This window comes from Lygodium microphyllum, chromosome 21 (genome assembly GCF_053477565.2).
Source record: "Lygodium microphyllum isolate KBCC chromosome 21, Lygodium_microphyllum_v1.1.10, whole genome shotgun sequence".
Taxonomy (NCBI): domain Eukaryota; kingdom Viridiplantae; phylum Streptophyta; class Polypodiopsida; order Schizaeales; family Lygodiaceae; genus Lygodium; species Lygodium microphyllum.
In genome coordinates this window covers 61,712,192-61,737,179 of record NC_141155.1, presented here as the reverse complement: position 1 = coordinate 61,737,179, position 24,988 = coordinate 61,712,192, and the positions used below count along the sequence as shown (strand labels likewise).

The 24,988-nt window shown below is 40.7% G+C and overlaps 1 protein-coding gene across 1 annotated transcript in view; it reads right to left on the bottom strand.

The window, feature by feature from the left end:
• Positions 1–319: 319 nt before the first annotated feature.
• The window catches only part of LOC148018064 (peptidyl-prolyl cis-trans isomerase ppi1-like), a 47,018-nt gene continuing 22,349 nt past the window's right edge, over positions 320–24,988 (bottom strand). The window contains exons 2-6 of the mRNA XM_087661777.1: positions 3,641–3,685; positions 3,469–3,554; positions 3,209–3,346; positions 885–1,035; positions 320–796 (exon numbers count right to left, since the gene is read on the bottom strand). Coding sequence (XP_087517903.1) covers positions 710–796; positions 885–1,035; positions 3,209–3,346; positions 3,469–3,554; positions 3,641–3,685 — 507 coding nt within the window. The 3' untranslated portion in view covers positions 320–709. The remainder of the gene's footprint in view (positions 797–884; positions 1,036–3,208; positions 3,347–3,468; positions 3,555–3,640; positions 3,686–24,988) is intronic.

The following is a 24,988-nucleotide window of genomic DNA, read 5'->3' as shown; positions in this document are numbered from 1 at the left end:
AGAAATCAAGGTGAACAATGCTATTCACGTCTCTGCAAAGACATCACCTAGCCGTCCCATGCCATCAGAAATTCACTTTCACAGGCAGTAAAACTTCTCTCAGCCTTGTTTACAAAATCAAGGAGCACCAAATAACTACAATAGATTAATCAAAAGCCAGTAATACATAGGTAAGGGCACCTTCTAGCCACCATGGTGCATTTCTAAATTACAGAGTGATAATCATACAGAAAAACCCAACTTAAAAGCATACCAACCTTGTCTACTGATCTCAAAGAACGATTTAGAAAAGAAAACTGAGACGTTGACCAGATGAATCTTAGAAAAACGTCTTTAATAAACAAGACAAAATGAAGTATTCAACCACATCTGTCTATCTACAGTATGCTTACCCTTTCCACAGCTCCATCTAGAACTAAATAATCTGAACTGTCTACATCAGAATCCTCTATTTCTGCTTGTGGAAAGACTTCCAACACTGTAAGCATGAGTCGGATGAAGCCAGGAACACTGAACTTAACCAACAGCTACAATAACACTGAATGTGTGTAATGTTGCGGCCCAAGAGAAAGTAATGTCAATACCATTGCCGCCCAAGGAGAGCAATGTCCAACTGAGTCCCTTGCCATGAACTTCAAAAATTGGCCATACTTCTAACCTAGCATACTTTTAATGCTCAAGATTAGTTATAGGTATGTTCAACTTGAGATCAGAGCTCGTCAACAATAGATATATTCCAGATAGTAACTGGAGACTTTGGTTTGTGGAATGCATCTGTTTCCACATTCTCAATTTCCTTCACAAATAAAAACAGGGCAGCACCTTAGTACCAAAAGTTATGGCTTAAATGCAAGAGAATCATGAAGTGCCTCAAATCTAATCACCTTAACAACATCATGGCCTTTGACTACCCGACCAAAAACAGTATGCTTGTTATCCAAATGAGGTGTAGATACAGTAGTAATAAAAAACTGAGCACCATTTGTGTTGGGTCCACGGTTGGCCATTGATAGCGTGAATGGCTCATGCTTCAACCTGCATAAAGAATTAATATAAATCAATGCATCATCTTTACATTAGCATGCATTCCTTTAGGAATATACAAAAAGCTTGTACCAAAAACAGGGTATTTTTGTAAGGCCTATAATGTAGGATATACATAGAAACTATGGCCATACATGCATGTGCCTCTTCTAGAGAGCACGACTACAATAAACCTCTACTTTTTTTATCCCACTAAGCACTGAATAAAGTTCCACACTCTGAGAATAAGTATTTACTTCTTTTCACCACTGGATCTCTTCCTTTCAAAGCATTCAAGAGAACTACTACTGCACTAACAATAGTCTTTCATCATTCATTCTTCCAAAGTGACTTCTAGATCTCTTGAAGTGTCTCCAGTGCCTTCCAAATTTGTTACATCCTTGGACATCTAGATGGGTGCTAATAGCATTGGTCTCAACAGTCATAAAAGTAACCTAGTTCATTCCCACTAGGGGCACTTTAAGGTTAGGACAACCGAGTCCTATTTAAAGGACTCCAGGCCCTATCATATAAATTATTGTGTGATAACCACTCTTGGACTCTTAGCCCATTGGCCAACATGTCTACACACTTGGGATGGTGTGGGCTGGTGGTATGGTACACCAACTCTTGGGACATGGTCATGACTCGATTTGCTGCAACTTCCCAAGCTCACTTGTGAGCATGTTTGTCTCTATGGTTGGGAGGCAAGTCTAACAACCATTTCCTTTATTTCTTTGCTATGGGTATAGCTTGTGTCATGTCTCATGTGCAGGTTGGATCCTTAGGGGATGTTTCTATTACACTTATCGTGTTCCTCGGTTGCTCTCGTGTGAATGCTCCCTTATCCATGAGCAGTTTTGACCTAGTTGGAGAAGGGTTTTATCCCCATATGAGCACCCACCTTGGGTGTGGTACCATAGTAGCTTAGGGATTGTACTTTCATTCATTCATCCTCACATAGTGGATACGACATTCCAACACTCTCTCTTCTTGTTGTTCTCTGTTCACTATGAGTGTGAGTGTGTGCTCATGTGGCTGCGCTTTGGCTGGTCCAATAGATCCAACTCTGCTATCAAAGCTGACCGCCATTGCCCCCACCTTTAAGCTCTTCAGCCCCCACCACCAATGTCATTGAGCCTTGTGCTCAGCCTCCAGACTACAGCCTACACAGTTAGGGTAAGGGTTTCTGCAATGACCCTAATGGCAGCCCTTGTGCAGGGGTTGTCACACCCCTGTCGCCACCCCTACATCTGCACATGCCACCTCTACATCTGTGTGTGCTGCCCCTGCTCTGTCTGCACCACCACTGCCCTGCACAACCGCCACTGCCCTGCATGCATACTCTGTTCCTGCGCATGCCACTGCTGCCATGCACATTCACCGCCCTGCCCCCCCCTGCATGCTGCTTCTGCCCTGTTCCTACACACACCACAGCCACCCTGCACATGCACTGCCACTCTGCTCCTGCGCATCACCGCCCTCATTCTGAGGCGCACCACCCCGGTTCCATTGTCGCACTGGTAAACAGACCCACCTTGACATCTCAGCGCATGCCGCACGTTCATCACCAGCCTCTGTTCCTGCCAAAACTTTGGCTGCCCAAACAACATGCCCATTCCTGGTCGAGTCTGACAATGCTATGTATTGGAGAACCATCCCCTACGATAGTTATTTCCTCCTCCCCTGCTCTATCGCCTTGCATTTGTATACTCCCATTACCTTGTAGAGTGACAATCTAGAAGGTATAACTTTTGCCTTCCTATCTAAACTAAATGCAACCAGTTCTTTTCTCTAAACTAAATCTTTAAGACGTGTCAATGGTTTTTCATATTTACACTTCAAAGAACTAAGGTGGTTTATCCTGTGTACACTTCAAATGACTAAGGTGGTTTGTCCTAGGTTATAGTTTTTCCAATTAGATACACACTCCTCAGTTTTCCATAATACAACTGAATAACAGACTTCAGATTTTCAGTCCTTATTGAGACTTTATTACCTAGGATGTGCATTTCCCAACTAAAGCATTTAGGAAAATGACACAGTTTTCTCAATTCCTCACAATACTTCACATAAGAAGCATGCAATCTAAAACTCAACAGACATACTTTCTTGTATGTAAGCAGAAGGAATTACACAGGTGACATGCTTGTCTTGGACGGTGTATCTTCGGAGCCTTACATACCTGGAGTCAAATTCATCTGCAAAAGTCCCACCCCAAATTGACTCTCCACCAGTCCCATCTCCCATAGGATCACCACCTTGTACCATAAACCTTTTGATTACACGATGAAACCGCACTCCATCATAATACCCTGACTTGCTGGAATGCAATATAAATGTCAAATGGATGCAGATACTTGAAAATGTTGCATAATAAAAGTGTCTCAATGCACAAACAAACTACTCTTGAGTGCTTTTGGGAAAATGGCAAGCCTACTTCACCTGTGTGTAACAAAATTTTCAACTGTTTTTGGAGTAATGTCACTAAATAGTTTCAAGTAAATAAGCCCATGTGTCGTATTAAGAATCTGCAATACAAAAGAACTTATGATGTTTCCTTGCACATTATTAAACACGTACTGCTGATATGTAATGAGAATAAGAGTGCTCTTACAGCATATTGATAATCCCCATCCCTTGACAGATGTATATTTGCTTCCTGCATAGAAACCAAGACCTTAAGTGAACCAAAGGAGAAACCAATCCAATATGGAAATGTATTTACTACTCAAACCGATGAACATCACTCAGGTCTCTTACTCTCCAAAAAACCGCTTCTCCCATAATTTATAAACCCCACAGAATACCATTCCACTGATCTATCACTCACTAACTAAATTTTGATTGAATGATGGGTTTTAATCTTCATTCATTGACCCTCCCGTCTTAGTCCAACATAACTAAATGATAATTATCCAACTTAGCAGCCCACAAAACAAGCATGTCAAGTGAAAGTAAAGCTCATAGCACAATCCCTAAAACAACTTCACTTGCATATGACGATTGCTGATAAGGTCTTTTGCCACTCAATTGTGAGATTCTCAGCCTAATGCATTCTGAAGTACACTGCTTATGATACCTCAAACTTTTTCCATTTGTTTGCTCATTGCAGCAGTTGATTTGAAAAGCATACTAATCATGCTAATCAAACATGTCTTTGAAAAACCACTTCTCCCATAAACCCCACAGAATATCATTCCACTGATCTATCACTCACTAACTAAATTTTGATTGAATGATGAGCTTTAATCTTCATTCACTGACCCTCCCGTCCTAGTCCAACATACCTAAATGATAATTATCCAACTTAACACCCCACAAAACATGTCAAGTGAAAGTAAAGCTCATAGCACAATCCCTAAAACAACCCCACTTGCATATAGCATTTGCTAATGAGGTCTTTAGCCGCTCAATTGTGAGATTCTCAGCCTAATACATTCTGAATTACATTGCTTATGATACCTCAAACATTTTCCATTCATTTGCTCATTCCAGCAGTTGACTTGAAAAGCACACTAAAATTCATGCTAATCAAGCATGTCATTGAGCTCTCCATAGTCCTTATGTTATACACTGTCTTGAAAAAAACAAGACCCATAATCATCAATACACCATGGAGTCCTTGCAATGTATCTTTGTAATAAAGCATAAATGCCTTAGTCTAGGGTAGGCTAGGATTAAGTATAAAAGGTGGAGATGTAACATGTGAAGTATCTTTTTGCCATTTCACAACATTACATGTTTGAGGTCTCAACCTCCCACCTTCTAAGAGGGTGAATACTCTTGGCCACCATAGCTTGGGGTGCATACCTGCTACAACCACTCATCATTTGATTCTCAGCCAACATTGGTAATATCACTTCATGCCTAACCACCTTGGCTATGGTTTCTTGGCATTATATGTCTATTTCTTGTATTTTCAATTTAATGACTTCCTTAGCTTCTTTACATTGGTATCAGCGCACATTTTTTATCCAATGGGAAGGTCATTTACATGGTGAATTTGGATACAATTTAGGCACAGAGTAACTGGAGGACAAGAGTAGTCATAGGATTCGATTCAGTTAAAACCGTGACTAGGTAAGATCTCTGCAATAAGCTGTGACTAAATTTGATGGTCTTGAAGAATGTATGAAGAAATAATGGTGGATTCATGGTCATTTTGGTGGTTCGTGGTCAATTTTAGGGCATTTTGAAATAATCATGGACTTAACTAAAGCCTAAACAGGATTTAGAGAGGTTAAACCGTGGTTATTTTTTGAAGCAAGCTTCTCTTTCCTCTTTCCAAGCTTCTTGCTGAAAACTGCTATGGAGATCTCTACTCGTTTCTCTTTGCCATGATCATTTCTCTTCGAGCCACCTACTGGAGATGATTCTTGACACCTTGGGCAACATATGGACTACCTATTCGATGAATCTTCATCAAGATTATCATCATGTAATGCAGGCGAAGCTCTTGGAGAGTTTGCGCCAGTTTTCAACATGCTATTGATCCTCTTGATTAGCTCACTCCCTCATCCTGAAGCTATGCCCTCTCTTTCATGATCAAATACAGCCCTAACCTGAGTTATTAGTCATCTCTTACTTGATATTTCACCTTCCTTCAGCCTTGAAGCTTCCTTTACAACCCTAGCTATGGCTGAAAGTGGACAACATGAAGATCTCAACATTTTCTTGAAGTTTTGAGTCAATCTTGGTCTCTTTTAGCTTCAAGAAGTAAAAAGCAAGCATCTACAACCGACATTGGGCAAACATTGGAGCTTCCAAGCAAGATTGAAGCATTTTCCTCATCTCAAAAAAATTAGGGAAAAATAGGGCAACCATCAATCTTCATCAAATTTTGCTTCATTGAGGCTTCAATTCATGGGGCTTTTGTTGTTTATAACCCCGGGAAGGTCTAATTGAAAGTATTTCTTAAAGATTGGGCTTACATTGAAGAATTTCTTCAAGATTGAAAGCATTTTCAGCCTCTTGAACATGAAAATGTCTGAAAATTCATGGAATCCTTGATTCTAACAGCAATTTACACTCTTCAAAGCTCAAATGATCTTCTCCAACAAGCTATTGTAGACTTCTATCAAATCATTGGCTTCTCTTAATTGCATCGGAGCAATCTTATTGATCGGGAGCTGAAGATTACATGGGAGCAATCATATTGGACAAAGCTTTCTTGAAGCTGGTCTTATGATCTTCAATCTTAGTCCATTGATGGTGGTTTATGCTGAATGTTGATTGGTTGGATTCATCTACTACTCTTCATCAACATTAAAGAGATAATTCTATTGCTTTCAGCTTAATCTCTCTTTTCATCCAATTGTTGAACCAGTCCCATTGTTCATAAGAGAGATTGAATGTAATAGAACCTCTTAATTCCCATTGAAAGGCATGTAGAATTCAACCTAGGACTGATTATGATTGCTTGATGAATTTCTTTCTTACTCATTCAAAAGTTGATGCTGATTTGATTGCATAAATGCTACTCATTGCCTACTTAACTTGGATTTTTATTAGATAATTAAACATTGATGCTATAGGATTGAAATAATGATGAAAATGGTAAGTGAGAATATTGTAAAAGCAGTGAGTCACTGCAAAAAGGTAATGCCCTATTCATAGCCCTTTCAATTCAAACATTTCCCAATACCCACTTGCATTTCATTGAAAAATTTAAAGGCTTTTTCAGTCAATACATAGCATCCTTGTTTGATTAGCCATCAGAATGTACTTGTCATGTTCCCAATTAAGACCTAAAGGGGTGCACAACCCGGCTTAAGGTGGAACTTTGCACACCCCTCGTCTCTGAGCCTATTCAATTTTCAAATTTAGATACAGGTACATTCCCCATTATCAGATTTTGGCAATAGTACAGCAGTGATCAACCCTATTCAGGGTACGATAGGTGGTTGAAGATTCCATTGAAACAAGATTGGAAGAGGTGCAGGGCGTCTCCTATTTTTAGGATACCTACAGGTGTTGGTCAGAGTTTTTACAGGTCGAACAACAAGTTTGTACCAATCTACAGGTTATCCTTGAGCCCTACAGGTGCCCCAAAACCCTCTTCTAATTGTTACAATGGTTTACAAGGATTTCTTCTACTCAGGGTATTCCTACAGGGTCAAACAAGGTACTTACAGGTGGTGGACAAGGTGCAAGAAATTCTTGTTCAGACCTGAAGATTCAATTACAGAACATTCTATCCTGATCCAAATTGAGAACTTGATAGCTCCATTTGAAGAGGGGATCCTAAGCTTCGATTTGAATTAAAAAGTTGGCGATTCGATATCGGGAACTCAAGTTATTGCTGATTTTCTGATACTAGATATACTGAGACAATACCCGGACAACATACAGGGGGACACTCTTTGACATTGTTCCACCCAAAGTATCCAACCCAAGTTCATATCTTTTGAAATCTGGTATATCCCCGTATAATAAGCTTCCCAAACTTTGACACTTGGGAGAAGTTCAAGCAAGCAATGATTAATGTATTTGTTTCTCCTTGGGAAAAAGAAAGGCTCCAAAGAAGATGGTATGCATGTGCTTAAAGAGGAATGTCCATTAGAGACTATTCCAACACCTACTTGAATCTTTCCATGTATGTTGAAAGCATTTCAGATTTTGCTAAGCTGAATAAATATATTTTGGTCTTGGCCCTACCCTATCATCGGAGGTAGGAGCTCAATAACCAAAAACATTACATGAGGTCATACAATTGGCTGAAAGATACTCCTTGAAGTACAAGAGAGATGCAAGAAATTTCCAGCAAATGAGTATGGACAATAATATTTCCAATCAACCTACAAAATATAGGCAAGTTTTCAGCCAATCAAAAGACTCTTTTAAGCAAGAAAACAGGGATTATAACAGTTATAACAGCAAAGTGCCGACATTTCCCACTGTTTATGCCTCTAAACAAGGTGGAAATTATGCACAGAAACAGGGGCAAACTTTCAAAAATGTGGTTGAGACAAGAGGTGTTGTGCTAAGAAATGCACTTAGCCACTTAAACAATCCAAAACATGCTTATATTAGGCTTATTTTAACCAAAACCCTAAAATGGGGAGCGGATCGAGAGAGTTAAGTGGGAGAGGATCTAGAACCCTAATTTTCTATAAATAGACAGCTAGCTCTCCACTCTTATTCAATCTCGTTTTTGCAAATTTCAAGTGTTTCAATTTGCTGCCCATACCCCATTCACAGAGGACATCTCAGCCGAAGCTGTCCATTGCTATCTCTATCAGTTGGCGCCTGATTTCCAGCCCTCTTCACGCAGTTTGAAGCTGATTCCAGTCAAGCGACTATTGTTCCTGTGAAGACCTACTACCGTACAGCTTGCCATGTCATCACAGTCTTGCTGCCTGCGTTTTTAGTCTTTCTCTCTCCTGCAAGCTATCCTGCCTGCGTTTTGTCTTTCTCTCTCCTCACTGCTATCTGCATCAAATCCAACTTCTCACTGCTGCGTTTGCTGGTATTCAATATCCAAAGGCTGCCTTGCTGCGATTCGGGATCTGCAACCGGCCTGTTCACTGGGAAGGGCGGTAGTGTATAACCAAAATAAATAAATGCTTTCACCCAATTTAGCAGTCGCCCACTTTACCTGAACTTAAAGACACAGAATCAAGAAGACATACAGGAAGCTAGAATGCTCCTGTTGCAACACATACACCTGTTGGCCCCTAAGTTAGGTGCCCCTTGCGGTATTTCTTTATTTTTAAAAAGAGAAAGTACAATGGGCTGTCTTTCACCTATTCTGGGTGAAATTTGACAGCATAACAATACAATTACTGACCCAAATCAAGTTGACCAGGAGGGGAAACTCTGCCCAAGTCTGAATCTTCTGGTTGGAGTGCAGAATTGATCATTTCAGCCTGCTGTATTTACTGGTTCAGACCTGTTCTAACACCTGTTTACAACTCATACCGTTCCCTGTACTGTTCAGCCCACTGTAATTACTGGTTCAGACCTGTTCTGAAACCTGTTTTCAGTTCATACTGTTCCCTGCACTGTCCTGCATCATCTGGGCCAAGTGCCCCTTGACTTTGACATCAATTGGGCTCTGAAATACCCTCTGAACAGTCCAGAATCAGTTCTGGCTTAGTGCTGTTTCAGACACTTGGTGAGATTACCACCCTCACCTGTCCCTGCTGGGACAGCATACAACTGCTCCTGTTCCTGGAGAAAGGAGGCTCTTGCCTCATGCAAAATCAGCATATTCCACACAGTTATACTTGAATCAGAAGAAAGGCCCTTGATTCTGCAGCATAACCATACTGTCAGGGAGAGAGAGAGAGAGAGTAGGAAGCAAGCTCAAGCCTCTGTGCATCATAGACAAGGTAGACCAGCTCTCAAGAGCTCTCCATCTGCAGCAATCCATCTCCCTTTCACAAAATGAGCCCCCCATGCATTGAAACTCGTTTTTGTGCTGCCCTCTCTCTCTCTTTTGGGAATTTATGCCCAAATTGTGACACATGGCATACATGTAACAATTTTCCTGTTTAAACCTTTCGGTCTAAAATTCTCCATCCTCGGTTCAAAATTTGACCTCGGCACAAACCAGAGGATTAATCCTCGTACAAAAACGAAGATAATGACGCGAACAGATTCTGAGGTTCAAAAATAGTAACTCCCTAAATTTTAGGAGTTGCTTCCATTGCATCCCCACTAGTCTTCTGACCATCTTTGCAGCCTATGGCTACATCCAAATCTGTAATGTAGCTCAACTGAAAGTGAATTTCCACTGATGACCCCACATGGACTAATCTCTTGCAGATTTGTCCATCTTCACTTTGAACTAGTCTCTTCCAAGCTAGTTTTTCAACACACTTGTCCATATACACTTTCACAAGTCTCTTCCAAGCTTATCAATCTACAGTGCCATCAGTCTCTTCCAGACTTATACTGGACCTTAACTGTCCAGTCTTGACTCACTAGACATTCCTGTCTGTTTCACATACTGGCCATGCAACTCAGGCGTTTAGATTTCAAGAGGGATTCTTTCAAAAAGAAAAACCAAATAAAATATGTAATAAAGAAATCAACAAAAAGGTACTAGTTGTCACATTCTTGTGACATACCCCCCTCTCGAAATCGCAAACGTCCTCGTTTGCATGAATGTCATACATGCTTCCAGCTAACCCAGTGAACTTACACTTGGCAGCACATGTACAGCACATACATGCTATCAGTCAACATTGTGTACTGAACACACTGTTAACACATGTATGTTCTAACTGTGAAACATGGCAAACTATCATAATGTGACTCCACATCACTGTTTCCAGATATAGTGGCCGGTACACCACAATGATATCCCCATAGTGGCAGATTCTCATTTGATGACTCCACATCATCCTGACTAGAGATCTAGTGGCCGGTACATCAAAATGATATCCCCACTGAGTCAGTTCACAGAATACATGCCTGATCGAGTAACCATTGTTACAACATGTATTCAATTCAATAGAAGTAAAAACTGTATTCTTGCAAGCAATACTTACTTCTTTAGCACTAAGAAAACCATATGGACACAATAAGTGTTAACCTGTACAAAATATGTTTCTATACATAATTTCTTTCTTGAGCAATTGTCACTTTGACAATCTATTTCAGCTTAGAGATACAAGGGGTCAAGGTAGGTTGCAAGCAAAATGCTTCAAGGTAAAGTTCCAACACATTAGGTGACTCTGCAAGTTCACCTTCGTCCATCCACTTAGCATCTATAGCTGGATAGTTCTTGAACTTAACCAAATACCTTCTAGCAACTTTGCCTTTCACTTTCCTTTCCTTGTGTGCCAATACCTGTTCTGGAACAAGAATTTTATCAAGTTCCTCAACTTCGGGCTGTTCCTCAGCTGGCATATCTTCTGGCACATCACCCACATAGGGTCTAAGAAGACTTACATGGAAAGCATTATGAATCTTCCAATTTTCAGGCAATTTCAGCCTATAGCTGACATCACTAATTTTCTCTGTTACTTGAAAAGGCCCATAGTATCACATACTAAGCTTAGTGAAAAGACTTTCCTTGCCTTTCCGCTTCTTTAAGCGTGCCTTTTTAAACCGCAACAATACCCAATCACCAAGTGAAAATATCAATTCACGACGGTGATGATCAGCAGCTTTCTTTTGCTTTGCCTGAGTCCTTTCAAGGGCATGCTTAACTTTCTGATACATTTCACCCATACTCTGCACATACTGATCTGCGTGAAAGATCTTATCCTTTGTATGCAAAATGGGAGGAACCTTTTTACCACCTTCAACAATTTCAAAAGGGGCTTTGCCTGTTGACGAATGCATAGTATTATTGTATGCATACTCGACCAAAGGCAAATACTTCTCCCACTTTGACTTGTGCTCTGACACATAGCACTTAAGCAGATCCAAGACAGTAAAATTTGCCTCTTCTGACTGTCCATCAGTCTGTGGATGAAATGACGATGAGAACTTAAGCGTTGTGCCCATGTTCTCAAATATGCCTCTCCAGAATAGACTTGTCATCCGTGGATCACGGTCACTGACAATAGACTGTGGCATACCATGATACTTGAAGACATTGCACATAAACAAACGTGCCATCTGGTCTGGTTTTATCTTCTTCTTGACAGGAATGAAATGAGCCTGTTTGCTAAACCTGCAAATAATAGTCCATATCCCATCATTTCCTGTCTGTGTCCTTGGAAGATCAAAGATAAAATCCATAGCTATGCTTTCCCATGGTTTATCTGGAATAGGCAATGGCTGTAAAAGCCCTAGTGCTTTTTGCCTGTCAAACTTGACCTTCTGGCAAATCAAACACTGCCGCACAAAAGCATGCACGTCTCTTCTCAAAGTAGGCCAATAAAAGAATGTCTCTACTGCTTTGACTGTTGCATCAATACCACGATGCCCTGCATACGGTGGAGAGTGACTCTCTGTCATAACTTTCCGTCTCAATGGCATAGTCACACATAGTCTACCATGCATCAACATGAAACCATCCTTGAGAAGATAATGCTCATGTTGTTGTCCATTAACAAGCTGATCAAAGATCCTTGCAAAATCTTCATCATCAACATACTGTTCCTTCATATCATCAAGCTCATGATGATAAGGAATTGACACAGCTGAAATTTGTGGCTTCCTTGACAAAGCATCAACCACAACATTCTTTTTGCCTTCCACATGCACAATCTGAAAATGGAACATTGACAAAAAGTTTGCCAAACGCATACGCTTTTCTGACAGCTTAGTCTGAGTTAAGAAATAACGCAATGTCTGATGATCTGTCTGAACAACAAAATCTGCCCCAAGTAGGTAGTATTTCCAGCAAGAAAGCGCATGAATCACAGCCAGCAATTCTTTCTCATAGACCTGCATAGTCTTTTCTGGCCGCAAGATTCTGCTTTCATATGCCACTACCCGGCCATCTTGCATTAACACTGCACCAATGCTATTGCCACAGGCATCACACTGGACAACAAATGACTTCCTAAGATCTGGCAGAATGATCACTGGACTAGAAGTCATCTTTTCTTTAAGAAGATTAAAAGCTGAAATCTCTTTCTGCGTCCACTAGAAAGAGACTCCTTTCTTTTGTAAAGCATGTAAAGGTGAAGCAATCTCTGCAAAATTGCGAATGAACCTTCTGTAGTAAGAACACAAACCCAAGAAGCTTCTAACATCATGGACAGTCTTCAAATTTGGCCATATTCTAATTGCTTCAACCTTAGCAGGATCCATTCGGACACCGTCCTTTGACACTATGTGCCCCAAAAACTGGATTTTTTCCAAGAAGAACTCACTCTTCTTGCCATTGATAAGCAACCTATTACTGCAAAGCTCATCAAAGACTACTTTCAAGTGTTCTCTATGCTCCTGTTCATTCTTTGAAAAGACAATCATATCATCAAAGAATGTACCAACAAACTGCCTGTATGGACGAAAAATCATGTCCATCATTCGATTAAACGTAGCAAGAGCATTAGTAAGTCCAAATGGCATTACCAAGAACTCATAGAAACCAAACGTGGTCCTAAATGCAGTCTTATGCACATCCTCTTGCTTAATCCTGATCTAATGGTATCCACTCTTCAAATCTATCCTGCTGAAAATTGACGCTCCTTCCAAACGGTCAAGGATGTCGTCAATTCTTAGAATGGGAAACCTGTTCTTGATGGTACTCTTGTTCAACGCACGATAATCTATGCACATGCGCCAAGAGCCATCCTTCTTCTACACTAAGAGCACTGGTGAGCAAAAAGGAGATGAACTTGGCTGAATCAGCCCTTTTTCCAACAGCCCATTCACCTGGCTCAATATCTCTTTCTGTTGTGCTGCACTAACCCTATACGGAGGTCTATTTGGTGGGCTACTGCCTGGCACCAAATCTATTGCATGATCCTCAGACCTCTCTGGTGGCAACTGTGATGGTAATGAGTCAGAAAAACAATCACTGAACTGAGACAAGAAAGCAGACCTGTCTCTATCTAACATAGAAAATTTTGACTCATCATTATCCTTGACATCACGTGCAAAAATCAATTACACAGAAAGATGATTCTTTATTACAGATGTAATGGCAAAAGCCGATACAACAAGTACAGACTCTCCTTTATGCTTCACATCAAGCACATGAGTCTTTCCCCTATGTTCCAAAGTTAGTGTCTTGTTAAAGGCATCCAATACACCATGCTTTCTGAACATCCATGGCATTCCCAACAAGACATCACAGCCTTCAAGTGGCATGATATAAAATTCTTCTACATCAACATAAGACTGTATATGAAGACGCAGCTTTCCAAGAATGGGTGTCATAGACTCTGAGTGGCCAGGACATGCCAACCCTGCCTCTGCTGTGTAGCCCATCTCATCTGCTCTGATGCCCAAAGTAGAAGCCAACTCTGGTGAGATAAAGTTTGCCTTAGCTCCAGGATCAAAGAAAATGAGTACATCTTGATCCCTAACTTTACCCCAAGCTCTGCAGAGCTCATTAGCATCCAAGTGTGGCTTGTCTCCCAGCATATCTGGCACTAAACCTACTGAAGGTTTGGGCTTCTTTCCTTTCCTGTCCTCTTTATCATCATCAGCTAATCTCTTATTCTTGTCCGGACAGTTAGACGCAATATGACCAATCTGCTCACAGATAAAGCACTTCCTCTCAGCAATTAAAGCCTTTCTCTCTTCAAGAGACTTGCGCACAAAAGGTTTCTTCTGGTCCTTTGACTGCTGTCCAAAGGACTTGGCTGGTTTCTTCTTGAACTGCCAAGGTTTACCTGTGCTTTGAGAATTCTGATAAACCTGTTTACCAAATGGCTACTTTGCTGAAAATTTTTCAGATTTGTCATGTTTAATGCTGCCCCCAAATCCACTTGGCTATCCCAACAATAATGCGTTTCCTGTAGTGGCATTCTCAATTAACTGAGTCAAAGTGGTGACCTTTGTCTTTGTACAATAATTCGGGAGTTCCTTGGGCAGCCCACAGCAATATTTCTCTATCTGCTCAGTCAATGGCACAACCCTGTAAGAAGTGACTGGAAGCAAAGCCTTCCAAAACTTCTTGTTATAATCTTCCAGATCCTTGCATTTAGATGCATCCAAATTGTGCCAAGCTGACATAACATCAATCTCAAATTCATTGGTCAACCAAGCAGAAGCAAATACTTGCTTAAAGTAAGTCCAAGTGGCAGGAGCCTGTCCTTGCATCAACAGTGTACTCCACCACTGACTAGCATTGTCCTTGAGAAAAGTGGCAGCTTTCTGGACCTTAGAAGGCTCTGTAAAGTTTCCTCCTGCAAATGCGGCATCAAACTGTTGTAAGAAGGAGAGAGCCTTAGTCCTATCTTCAAATCCTCGAAAGATGTCAAACTGTACGGCTGCACCACCTTCCTTGTATGGCTTTGGCTTCTCATGAGCCATCAAAGGGTCCGTAGGATATGCCTATAACATAGGAACACTAACAGGTGGCATAGGAGTTGCCGGACCACTGACTACAGGGCTTGTAGACACAATACTTGCTTGCTGATTTTGATAACCAGCCATACCAAAAGTGCCCTGTGGCATGCCAAAACTGCCCTGAACTCCCTGAAATCTAGGCTGCATGCCTATATTACCATACATGGGGTTTCGCATAAAACCCTGTGTACCCCCAAACACTGTTCCTGGTACATAAATCCGGTTTCCAGGTGCATAACCAACCATACTCTGAAATACAGATCCACCTCCAAAGTACCCAGGATGTACAGAGGTCGGTGGGAAAACCTGTGGTAAAGCCTGAAAACTGTTTCCTTGTCCATTTAGGCCAACATTTGGCTGCTGTAAAGTGGCAAGCTGAACTGGCAATGCCTGTGTAACTAGCGTTTCCGCCACCTGTTCCTGGACAATCGAAACCGAACTTGGAGTCTCCATTTACTCCGCAAGCTGCCTTGGTGTTTCCACTGAATCTGCAGCATGCTTACCCTTATCCTGGACCTCTACTGGATCCGAAATCTTTGCATGCCCCACTTGCTGTAAAGGAAGGGAGGGCTGCAAAAATGCCAAAAACCTTGGATTCTGCATCACTTGAGTAAACATACTCACAGCAGCAACTAACTGAGTCTTGAAAATGTCTTCATCCATAGAAGAAGCCGTAAGAACTTATGGCTCAACCATAACACGAGGAGTAACAAACTGTGGAGGTCTAGAAGACTCTCCCACCTCATGAACAACAGGGATCTCCTGTGATGAAGACGCTTCCTCTCTGGTGTCTTCCTTTCTATCAGCCATAATGCACAATTCTGTGTCTTACACCCAAACAAACCCTGGCTCACTCTTTAGGGAAAAAGTGATTCGATCCCGGCGATGGAACCATGCAAACGGCCTGTTCACTCGGAAGGGCAATAGTGTACAACCAAAATAAATAAATACTTTCACCCAATTTAACAGTCGCCCACTTTACCTGAACTTAAAGACACAGAATCAAGAAGACATACACGAAGCTAGAATGCTCCTGTTGCAACACATACACCCTGTTGGCCCCTAAGTTAGGCACCCCTTGCGGTATTTCTTTATTTTTAAAAAGAGAAAGTACAATGGGCTGTCTTTCACCTATTCTGGGTGAAATTTGATAGCATAACAATACAATTACTGACCCAAATCAAGTTGACCAAGAGGGGAAACTCTGCCCAAGTCTGAAGCAGAATTGACCATTTCAGCCTGCTATATTTACTGGTTCAGACCTGTTCTGACACCTGTTTACAACTCATACTGTTCCCTGTACTGTTCAGCCCACTGTAATTACTGGTTCAGACCTGTTCTGAAACCTGTTTTCAGTTCATACTGTTCCCTGCACTGTCTTGCATCATCTGGGCCAAGTGTCCCTTGACTTTGACATCAATTGGGTTCTGAAATACCCTCTGAACAGTCCAGAATCAATTCTGGTTTAGTGCTGTTTCAGACACTTACTTGGTGAGGTTACCACCCTCACCTGTCCCTGCTGGGACAGCATACAACTGCTCCTGTTCCTGGAGAAAGGAGGCTCTTGCCTCATGCAAAATCAGCATATTCCACACAGCTGTACCTGAATCAGAAGAAAGGCCCTTGATTCTGCAACATAACCATACTGTCAAGGAGAGAGAGAGAGAGAGAGTAGGAAGCAAGCTCAAGCCTCTGTGCATCATAGACAAGGTAGACCAGCACTCAAGAGCTCTCCATCTGCAACAATCTATCTCCCTTTCACAAAATGAGCCCCCCATGCATTGAAACTCGTTTTTGTGCTGCCCTCTCTCTCTCTTTTGGGAATTTATGCCCAAATTGTGACACATGGCATACATGTAACAATTTTCCTATTTAAACCTTTCGGTCTAAAATTCTTCATCCTCGGTTCAAAATTTGACCTCGGCACAGACCAGAGGATTAATCCTCATACAAAAACGAAGATAATGACGCGAACAGATTCTGAGGTTCAAAAATTGTAACTCCCTAAATTTTAGGAGTTGCTTCCATTGCATCCCCACTAGTCTTCTGACCATCTTTGCAGACTATGGCTACATCCAAATATGTAATGTAGCTCAACTGAAAGTGAATTTCCACTGATGACCCCACATGGACTAATCTCTTGCAGATTTGTCCATCTTCACTTTGAACTAGTCTCTTCCAGGCTAGTTCTTCAACACACTTGTCCATATACACTTTCACAAGTCTCTTCCAAGCTTGTCAATCTACAGTGCCATCAGTCTCTTCCAGACTTATACTGGACCTTAACTGTCCAGTCTTGACTCACTAGACATTCCTGTCTGTTTCACATACTGGCCATACAACTCAGGCGTTTAGATTTCAAGAGGGATTCTTCCAAAAAGAAAAACCAAATAAAATATGTAATAAAGAAATCAACAAAAATGTACTAGTTGTCACAGTCTTGTGACAGGATCTGTTCGGAGTACGACACTCTCTCCAGCTCATTACCCCTGCCCTGATCCTTGAGATACAGGAGTTCGAGATACAGTATTCATTCACTGCATAGTGTGTTTGCTGCATGAGCATCGTATATTCAATGATCATATCACTTCATTCATTCATTGTGTTCATTGTCTCTGAGTAATGGACACACTTCTTTACTAGACTCATATGCACCATTGGCAACTTGTATCCGCAAGAAAGAATCCATATCAATGGGTAGCAACTTCAGCCCGTTCAAAGATTTGGTGTTGAAGAAGCTATGAGTGCTACCCGTATCCACTAAAATATGTGCAACCTTGCCATTAATGAAACCTTTGAATCTAAGTGTATTTTTCCCTTTGCAACCGGTCCATACATTATGTGAGATGGTACACAAGGAAGCATGAGAATCATGAGTATCACCTGGATCAAATGGAAATCCATTCATGGGATGATAGAATTCTTCATTGGTGACATGCTCTTCTTCATACATCTCCTCAACCATTGGATATGTATCAACATGTAAATTTCCCTCTTGATCTTCTTCTTCTTCAACTCCCACATCTTGAGTGATCACCATGTTGATTTTTGAGTTCTTAGCTTTACACTTCAGCCTATGAACTTGTGACCACTTCTCCCCACATTTGAAGCATAATCCTTTTGCATGCATTTCTCTAAGCTTATTGTGAGGAAGGAAGTTGCAGTTGGAATTGTTTTGGGACAGTTTAGGAGCATTTTCAGCGCTTGAAAAAGTGCCTCTTGTAAAGAAATACTCTAACACAGAAACATAAACAGAAACCGTACGACAAAGCATATACTGATAAAAGAACACAGTTTGAGCTATCAGCCTCTTGCACAATACAAGTAGACTTGATCACTTTGAATATGGGACCTATTGACATCGTTATTAGATATAATTGGCTAAAGATACTTGTCAAATTAACTTTAGGCTTGGAGCAAATACAAATGGGATTTAACTGGCAAGGACAACACATAGAATTGAAAGGCATAGACCACAAGCAAATTAAACTCATTTCCATGAAGAAATTGCGAAAAGAAATCAATGCCAAGTCATACATCTTCACTCTTTTGCTTGCAAAAGTAGATAAAATGAAACCATCAAATCAACCATCTTTTTCTTCAAAGAAAAGAGATCCAAGATTGAAAGAGCTCTTGGAGAAATACAAGGATTTATTTCAGCTACCATCCTCTTTACCTCCAAAGCGAGAGGTTGACCATCCTATTGATTTGTTGCCTAACACAAAGCCCATCAACAAATCTCCCTATCGCTTATCCAAGTTTGAAAGGGAAGAAGTGAAGCAACAAGTCAAAGAATTGTTGCAAACGGGTTTAATTCAGCAAAGTCAATCACCGATTGCCTCTCCCATGCTCTTAGTCAAGAAAAAGGATGGATCATTTTGCATGTGTATTGATTATCAGGATTTAAACAAGTCAACGGTCAAGAATAGGTATCCTATTTCCCGAATTGATGATCTTTTGGATGAGCTTAAAGATGCAAAGGTCTTCACCAAAATAGAACTTCAATCGGGTTACCATCAAATTCAAATGAAAAAAGAAGATGAGTTCAAAACTGCTTTTAGGACTGAAAGAGGGTTATATCACTTATTGGTTATGCCATTTGGACTTTCCAATGCACCCGCTACTTTTCAAGCCCTCATGAATAAAATATTGCAGCCCTTCTTATTCAAAATAGTCCTTGTTTTCTTTGATGATATCCTAATCTATAGCAAATCCAAGGATGAGCATTTGAAGTATATAAGAGAGGTCTTTAACACATTACAAAGACACACACTCTTTACCAAGATATCGAAGTGTTCTTTCATAGAAGATGAAGTTGAATACTTAGGTCATGTTGTGGAAGAGAAAGGCATTAGAGTGAACCCCAATAAGATAAAATGTGTTAAAGAATGGCCTACTCCTACAAATGCAACCTCCTAGAGAGGATTCCTTGGGTTATCATCCTTCTATAGGAGGTTCATTAAAAATTATGCTCATGTGGCAGCTCCATTGATGGATAGACTCACAAAGGAGGCTTTCTTTTGGGACTCCATCGCCGATCAAAGTTTCAATAAACTGAAATCTCCCTTAATTTCAGTACCTATCCTTATATGTCCAAATTTTTCTAAGGAGTTTATCATATGTGCAGATGCTAGTGGAAGAGAAATTGAGGTTGTTTTATGTCAAGACCATGGAGTCATAGCTTATGAGAGCCGAAAGCTTGATGACAAGGATCATCAATTACATATTTATGAGCAAGAGATATTAGCAATATTACATGCTATCAAAAAGTGGCATCATTATATCTATGGCAGTCATTTCAAGATCAAAAGTGATCATCGTGTGCTGAAATACTTTCTTTTACAGCCAAATTTGTTTCCCAAGCAACGAAGATGGTTAGCTGCTCTTCAAGGATATGACTTGACAATGTGGTAGCGGATGCCTTATCAAGAATGTGAGCATGTTCTATCTCTACCATTTCAACCATGCATAAGGATTGGGATCCATAACATTCAAGAAGATTATTTGCTTGATGAGCAAGCATCAAAGATTATGAAGGAAATTCAGCAAGGCAAAGAAGAAGAGTATCCCAATTTTAAATGGCACAATGATCTTTTATGGTATCATAGTAGAGTCTTCTTGACACCACAATCTTCTTTCAAAGACCATATCTTGCATGAGATACGCTCTTCACCTTTAGCGAGACACCATGGATTATTCAAAATATTTGATAATATCCATAAAAGTTTCTATTGGGAGGGCATTTGGAGGAATATCAAGGATTATGTTATGCAATGTCTTCCGTGTCAACAAAATAATGACTCCTCTCTTCTACCCGGCAGTTTACTTCAGCCACTCCCTATTCCTCAAGGCAAGAAGGACTGATATTATGATGGATTTTATTGTGGGATTACCTACAACAAAGCATGGGTGGAATAGCATTTATATGGTGGTAGACCGGTTGACTAAATCAACTCATTTCATCTCTACCAAGGCTCAATTTACAGCAAAGTAAGTGACTAAACAATTTATGAAATGTATATTTAAGCTTCATGGTATGCCATTGAATATCGTATTCGATCGTGATACTAAGTTCATGGGAAGTTTTTGGAGGAGTTTGTTCACTTCTATGGGAACAATTTTGACTCCTAGCACGGCATATCATCCCCAAACCGGCCAGACAAAGCGTGTCAATAAATGGTTGGAATTCTATCTTCGACATTTTTGCCATGACACTGAAGCTTCGTGGGATCATTGGCTACATCTTGCTGAATTTTGTTATAATAACACTCATCATATGAGCATTCGCATGTTGCCATTTGAAGCGCTTTATAGATATAAAGTGCAAATACCTTCAGCTCTCTTCCATGAAAATGTGAATCCACAAGCCAAGACTAAAGTTGAGAAAATGGAAGCTCTTTTACATCAATGCAAAGAAAACATTAGAAAGGCACAAGATGTTATGAAGGCTTATGCTGATGAAAAGAGGAGGCCTTTGGAGTTTGAAAAAGGAGATTGGGTATTTCTCAAAGTGCCTAAATCTAGGTATGTTTCTCTCAAAGGCGGTCATAATAAGTTGGCTCATCATTACTATGGGCATTATCAAATCCTCAAACGAGTTGGTGAGCTTGCATACAAGCTTGATTTGCCTTCTTTAACAAGGATTCATTCTACCTTCCATGTTTCCCAACATAAGAAATATGTGGGTCGAGCCATAAAGGTTTTAGAGGAGTTATCTCCCATAGATGAAGATGGTCTCATCATTTATGAGCCTAAAAAGATTATTGGAGAATGAGAAAAGGTTTTGAGGAACCGTTCAAGGTTGGAATACCTTATTAAATGGTGATGTTTGCCCATGGAAGAGCCTACTTGGAAACCATCATCATAACTTGATTCTTTTCCATGGCTTTTGCAAGAAACAAAGTAATATCTAAACAGGACAGCTTGCTGTATTAAAATTCTGTCATAAAAATAATTGCTCTACGGTCATCAAAATTGGATTTTTATGGCATGGCTGGATACTAGGGATTGTCCTCTACATTGCTATAGCTCATACATAGTGATTGGACATTTCTTCTTCAAGTTCTGGCCATTCTTGTGTAGCAGCCTATTTTGGACAGTTTTCAATGATATACTCAGATTTCATACTTGTACTTCATTGACATAAAAGATCTTCTTCAACTTGGAGTTTCATTTCAGCATGGATCCATTACTTACAAAGCTATCCTTGTAATCTTTCCTTGTAAATTGTCCCAATTCCAGCTTTGAGGACAAAGCTCTTTTAGGCCAGGATGGCTTGTAATAAAGCATAAATGCCTTAGTCTAGGCTAGGCTAGGGTTAAGTATAAAAGATGGAGATGTAACATGTGAAGTATCTTTTTGCCATTTCACAGTATTTCATATTTGAGGTCTCAACCTCCTACCATCTAAGAGGGTGAATACTCCTGGCCACCATAGCTTGGGGTGTATACCATGCTGCAGCCACTCATCATTTGATTCTCAGCCAACATTGGTAATATCATTTCATGCCTAGCCACCTTAGCTATAGTTTCTTGGCATTATATATTATTTCTTGTCTTTTCAGTTTAATGGCTTCGTGTGGGAATTAGCTTATTTACAATCTTATAGTTATCAAGGTGACTAAAAGGCTTTTGCTGCTCTCAAGCTACCATCAAAACCATGCTTACTTCTCTCACTCCTCACACATTATCAAAGAAGTGTTTGTTCATCTATTTGAGCTTTAAAAATCATAAGTGGTCCTTACATGCATGCAACAGCAGCTAAATTGATGCCTTCATTTTCAATATTTGATTAAATCATATATCAACTTTCGTAAACTAACATTAGACTTTTAGATATAAGCAACAGCTAAAATAGAAGGCATACAATTGAAGGTGACTTATTTACTGATTGAAAATGTTAATCTATCTCCACTTCATTCATATTGTTAGGCAAAATTTACGTGAAATTATAGCTAGTATGTAAGTAGTGTTGAGAAACCACTTCTTCAATTCACACACTTCATTTAGGGTTTCGAACTGACAGCCCCAAAAAGGGCTGGTGTCCACATTTTGGCCACTTTCTCAGTGGACACCCACATAGTGGTGCACCACCCTCAGCTTATGCCTATAAATACGCAGTCACTTCATTCATTCTTCACTCTCTCTTCAGTCATTCTTCACCACCTTCTTCAGCCACCACCACTTCCCTTCTCTCCCCAAACCCTTCCACTACCCTCACACCCCTTCACGAGAACATTGTAGTTCGTGGCTCGTGGCTGCCTTCACCCTTCCTCTTTTGCTTCAAGCACCCTATTCCAGCATTAGGCCTTGCGTTTGAAGCATCTTCCACCAAGCATCACCATCATCTACTTGGCATCAGCACCCTTCTCCTTCAGGCTCCACCTTCACCTGCGTTTTTCAATTTGGAGGTATTTTCCTTGTCTGGCGTCATCATCTCCAACTTGGCATCAACATCCTAGCGGCTCATCCTCCATCATCTATCATCATCATTATCCACCTCGCATCAGCATCTGGCCTGCTCTCCCTGCGTTTTACAACTTCGACACTCCGGGATTTGTGTTTTGCTGCCCGGGTCACTCCCCACCATCAAAGGATTATGGTTCCCTCCCTTGACAGTTCGTGATCATCTTTCACATCTCCAACAACATCAAAGGACTACGATCCACTCCCTCAACAGCTATCTTTCACCTTCCAATGATTACTTCGATAGCCCACTACCCAGAGGATAACATTTCACTCCCTTCATTGTGTAAATTTCCCACATGTACTACTGCTTGATTCAGACAAGACAGTGTAGTTATCTTTTGAGCTTCAACTCCACTATATCGGTTTTTCTTCTCATAGCATGATTTAGTACATCCTCATCATGTTCTTCTTGAGTTTCTAAGTTTCTCCTCTCTCTCTCAATGTTTGCCATACACGTGTTATTCCCCTCAAACCCTTCTCTCTCTCTGCATTGTCGCTTATTTTGACATGGTATTAGAGCATACATGTTATTTTTGACATGGTACCAGAGCATACATGTTATTTTTGACATGGTATCAAAGCGCAAGAGCTTAGAGAGCTAAAGACCCTGCTCATCAAAGAAGGCAAAGACAAGTTGCAGATTCGGCATCATCTACCGATCTTCCTTTCTGCTACATCACTAGAAGATAGAGATAGCACTCGCTTCCTCTCCCACCGACCCACCCACCCTTTTACAAGTTGACACTTTGATGCTATGACTTCCCCATAGGCAGATAGACAAATCACCACGTGCTCCATTTCCGGCATCATCGGCACCCCCACCAATGCTTGCCGCTATGGACCTTTACTCCCTAGCCTGCCAAAGTACATACGTCTATCCCTAGGCACTCATTGTACTACCTCTCCCTTTTGGGCCACAAAGTTTATTCTGCACTAGCTTTTGGATTTTTATACTCAAGTCAACAAGACGCATCCAATATGCACTAAGCCCTTTCGAGCCACATGAGGATCAACTGGTACCATGGCCTCCTCGCGATCGCCGCAATGCGGTACGGAGGTTTCTTCTACTTCTTCTAGGGTTTCAAAAATGCCACCTCGACAATCCACGGTTCTGCAATCCGCTTCCCTAAGAGACAATGATTATTGGATATCATCCCCTCAAGAATCCGCTCCTTCAAGAGACAGTGATTGTTCGACACCTTTCATGCATTAGCTTGACTTAAACATCCCCAAAACATGCTTAATTAATGAAGAAGCCTTCTTATTTTAAAAAGAAACGTGATCCTAGAGAGTTACTATGTCCCACATGCCAAAACCCTAATTTGGGTGCCCCAAACTTTCTATAAATAAGCATGCAACCCACCACTCTCTCTCAATCTCGTTTTTGCCACGATCTTCCCTCTCCTTCACAGGCTGCATTTACAATTTCTAGCTACCGCCTTGATCTTCTCTCCCCTCCATAAGATGCATTTGCACCTAATAGCTATCGGCCAGTTTTTCTCTCTCCTCAAGTACCTATTTGTTTAGACTTTTTCTCTCATGCAATACCGTCTGCATCCAATTCAACCTTCCTTGGTTGCATTTGCTCGTGTTCAACACTCAGAGACTGCCTTTGCTGTGATTCAAGATCCGTTCTGAATATGACATACTCTATAGCTCATAACCTATGCCTTGATCCCAAAGATACAAAAATTCGAGATTCAGTATTCATTGCATAGTGTGTTTGTTGCATGACTACTGTATATTCATTATGCATTGTGTTCACTATCTCTGAGTTATCCTAACTGTGTTCTGTGTTTATCAATCTTTGCTTTGTCATACGATTGGTTTTGCGCTTTTTTGCATTTAGAGCATTTCTTCACATGGTATCAAAGCTAGGTATTCTCTAAGAAACCTTGGCCTTCGATTGGAAAGCTCATTCACAAAAGTAAAACACAAAAGGGTCAAATGACTTCAAATACATTCACAATACCACTCCAATCTCCATAACCAAACATGGATAGAAACGATCAAGAGTGGACCTCTTAGCTTGCTATTGCTCGATCTGGCATGAGCAGAGAACCATC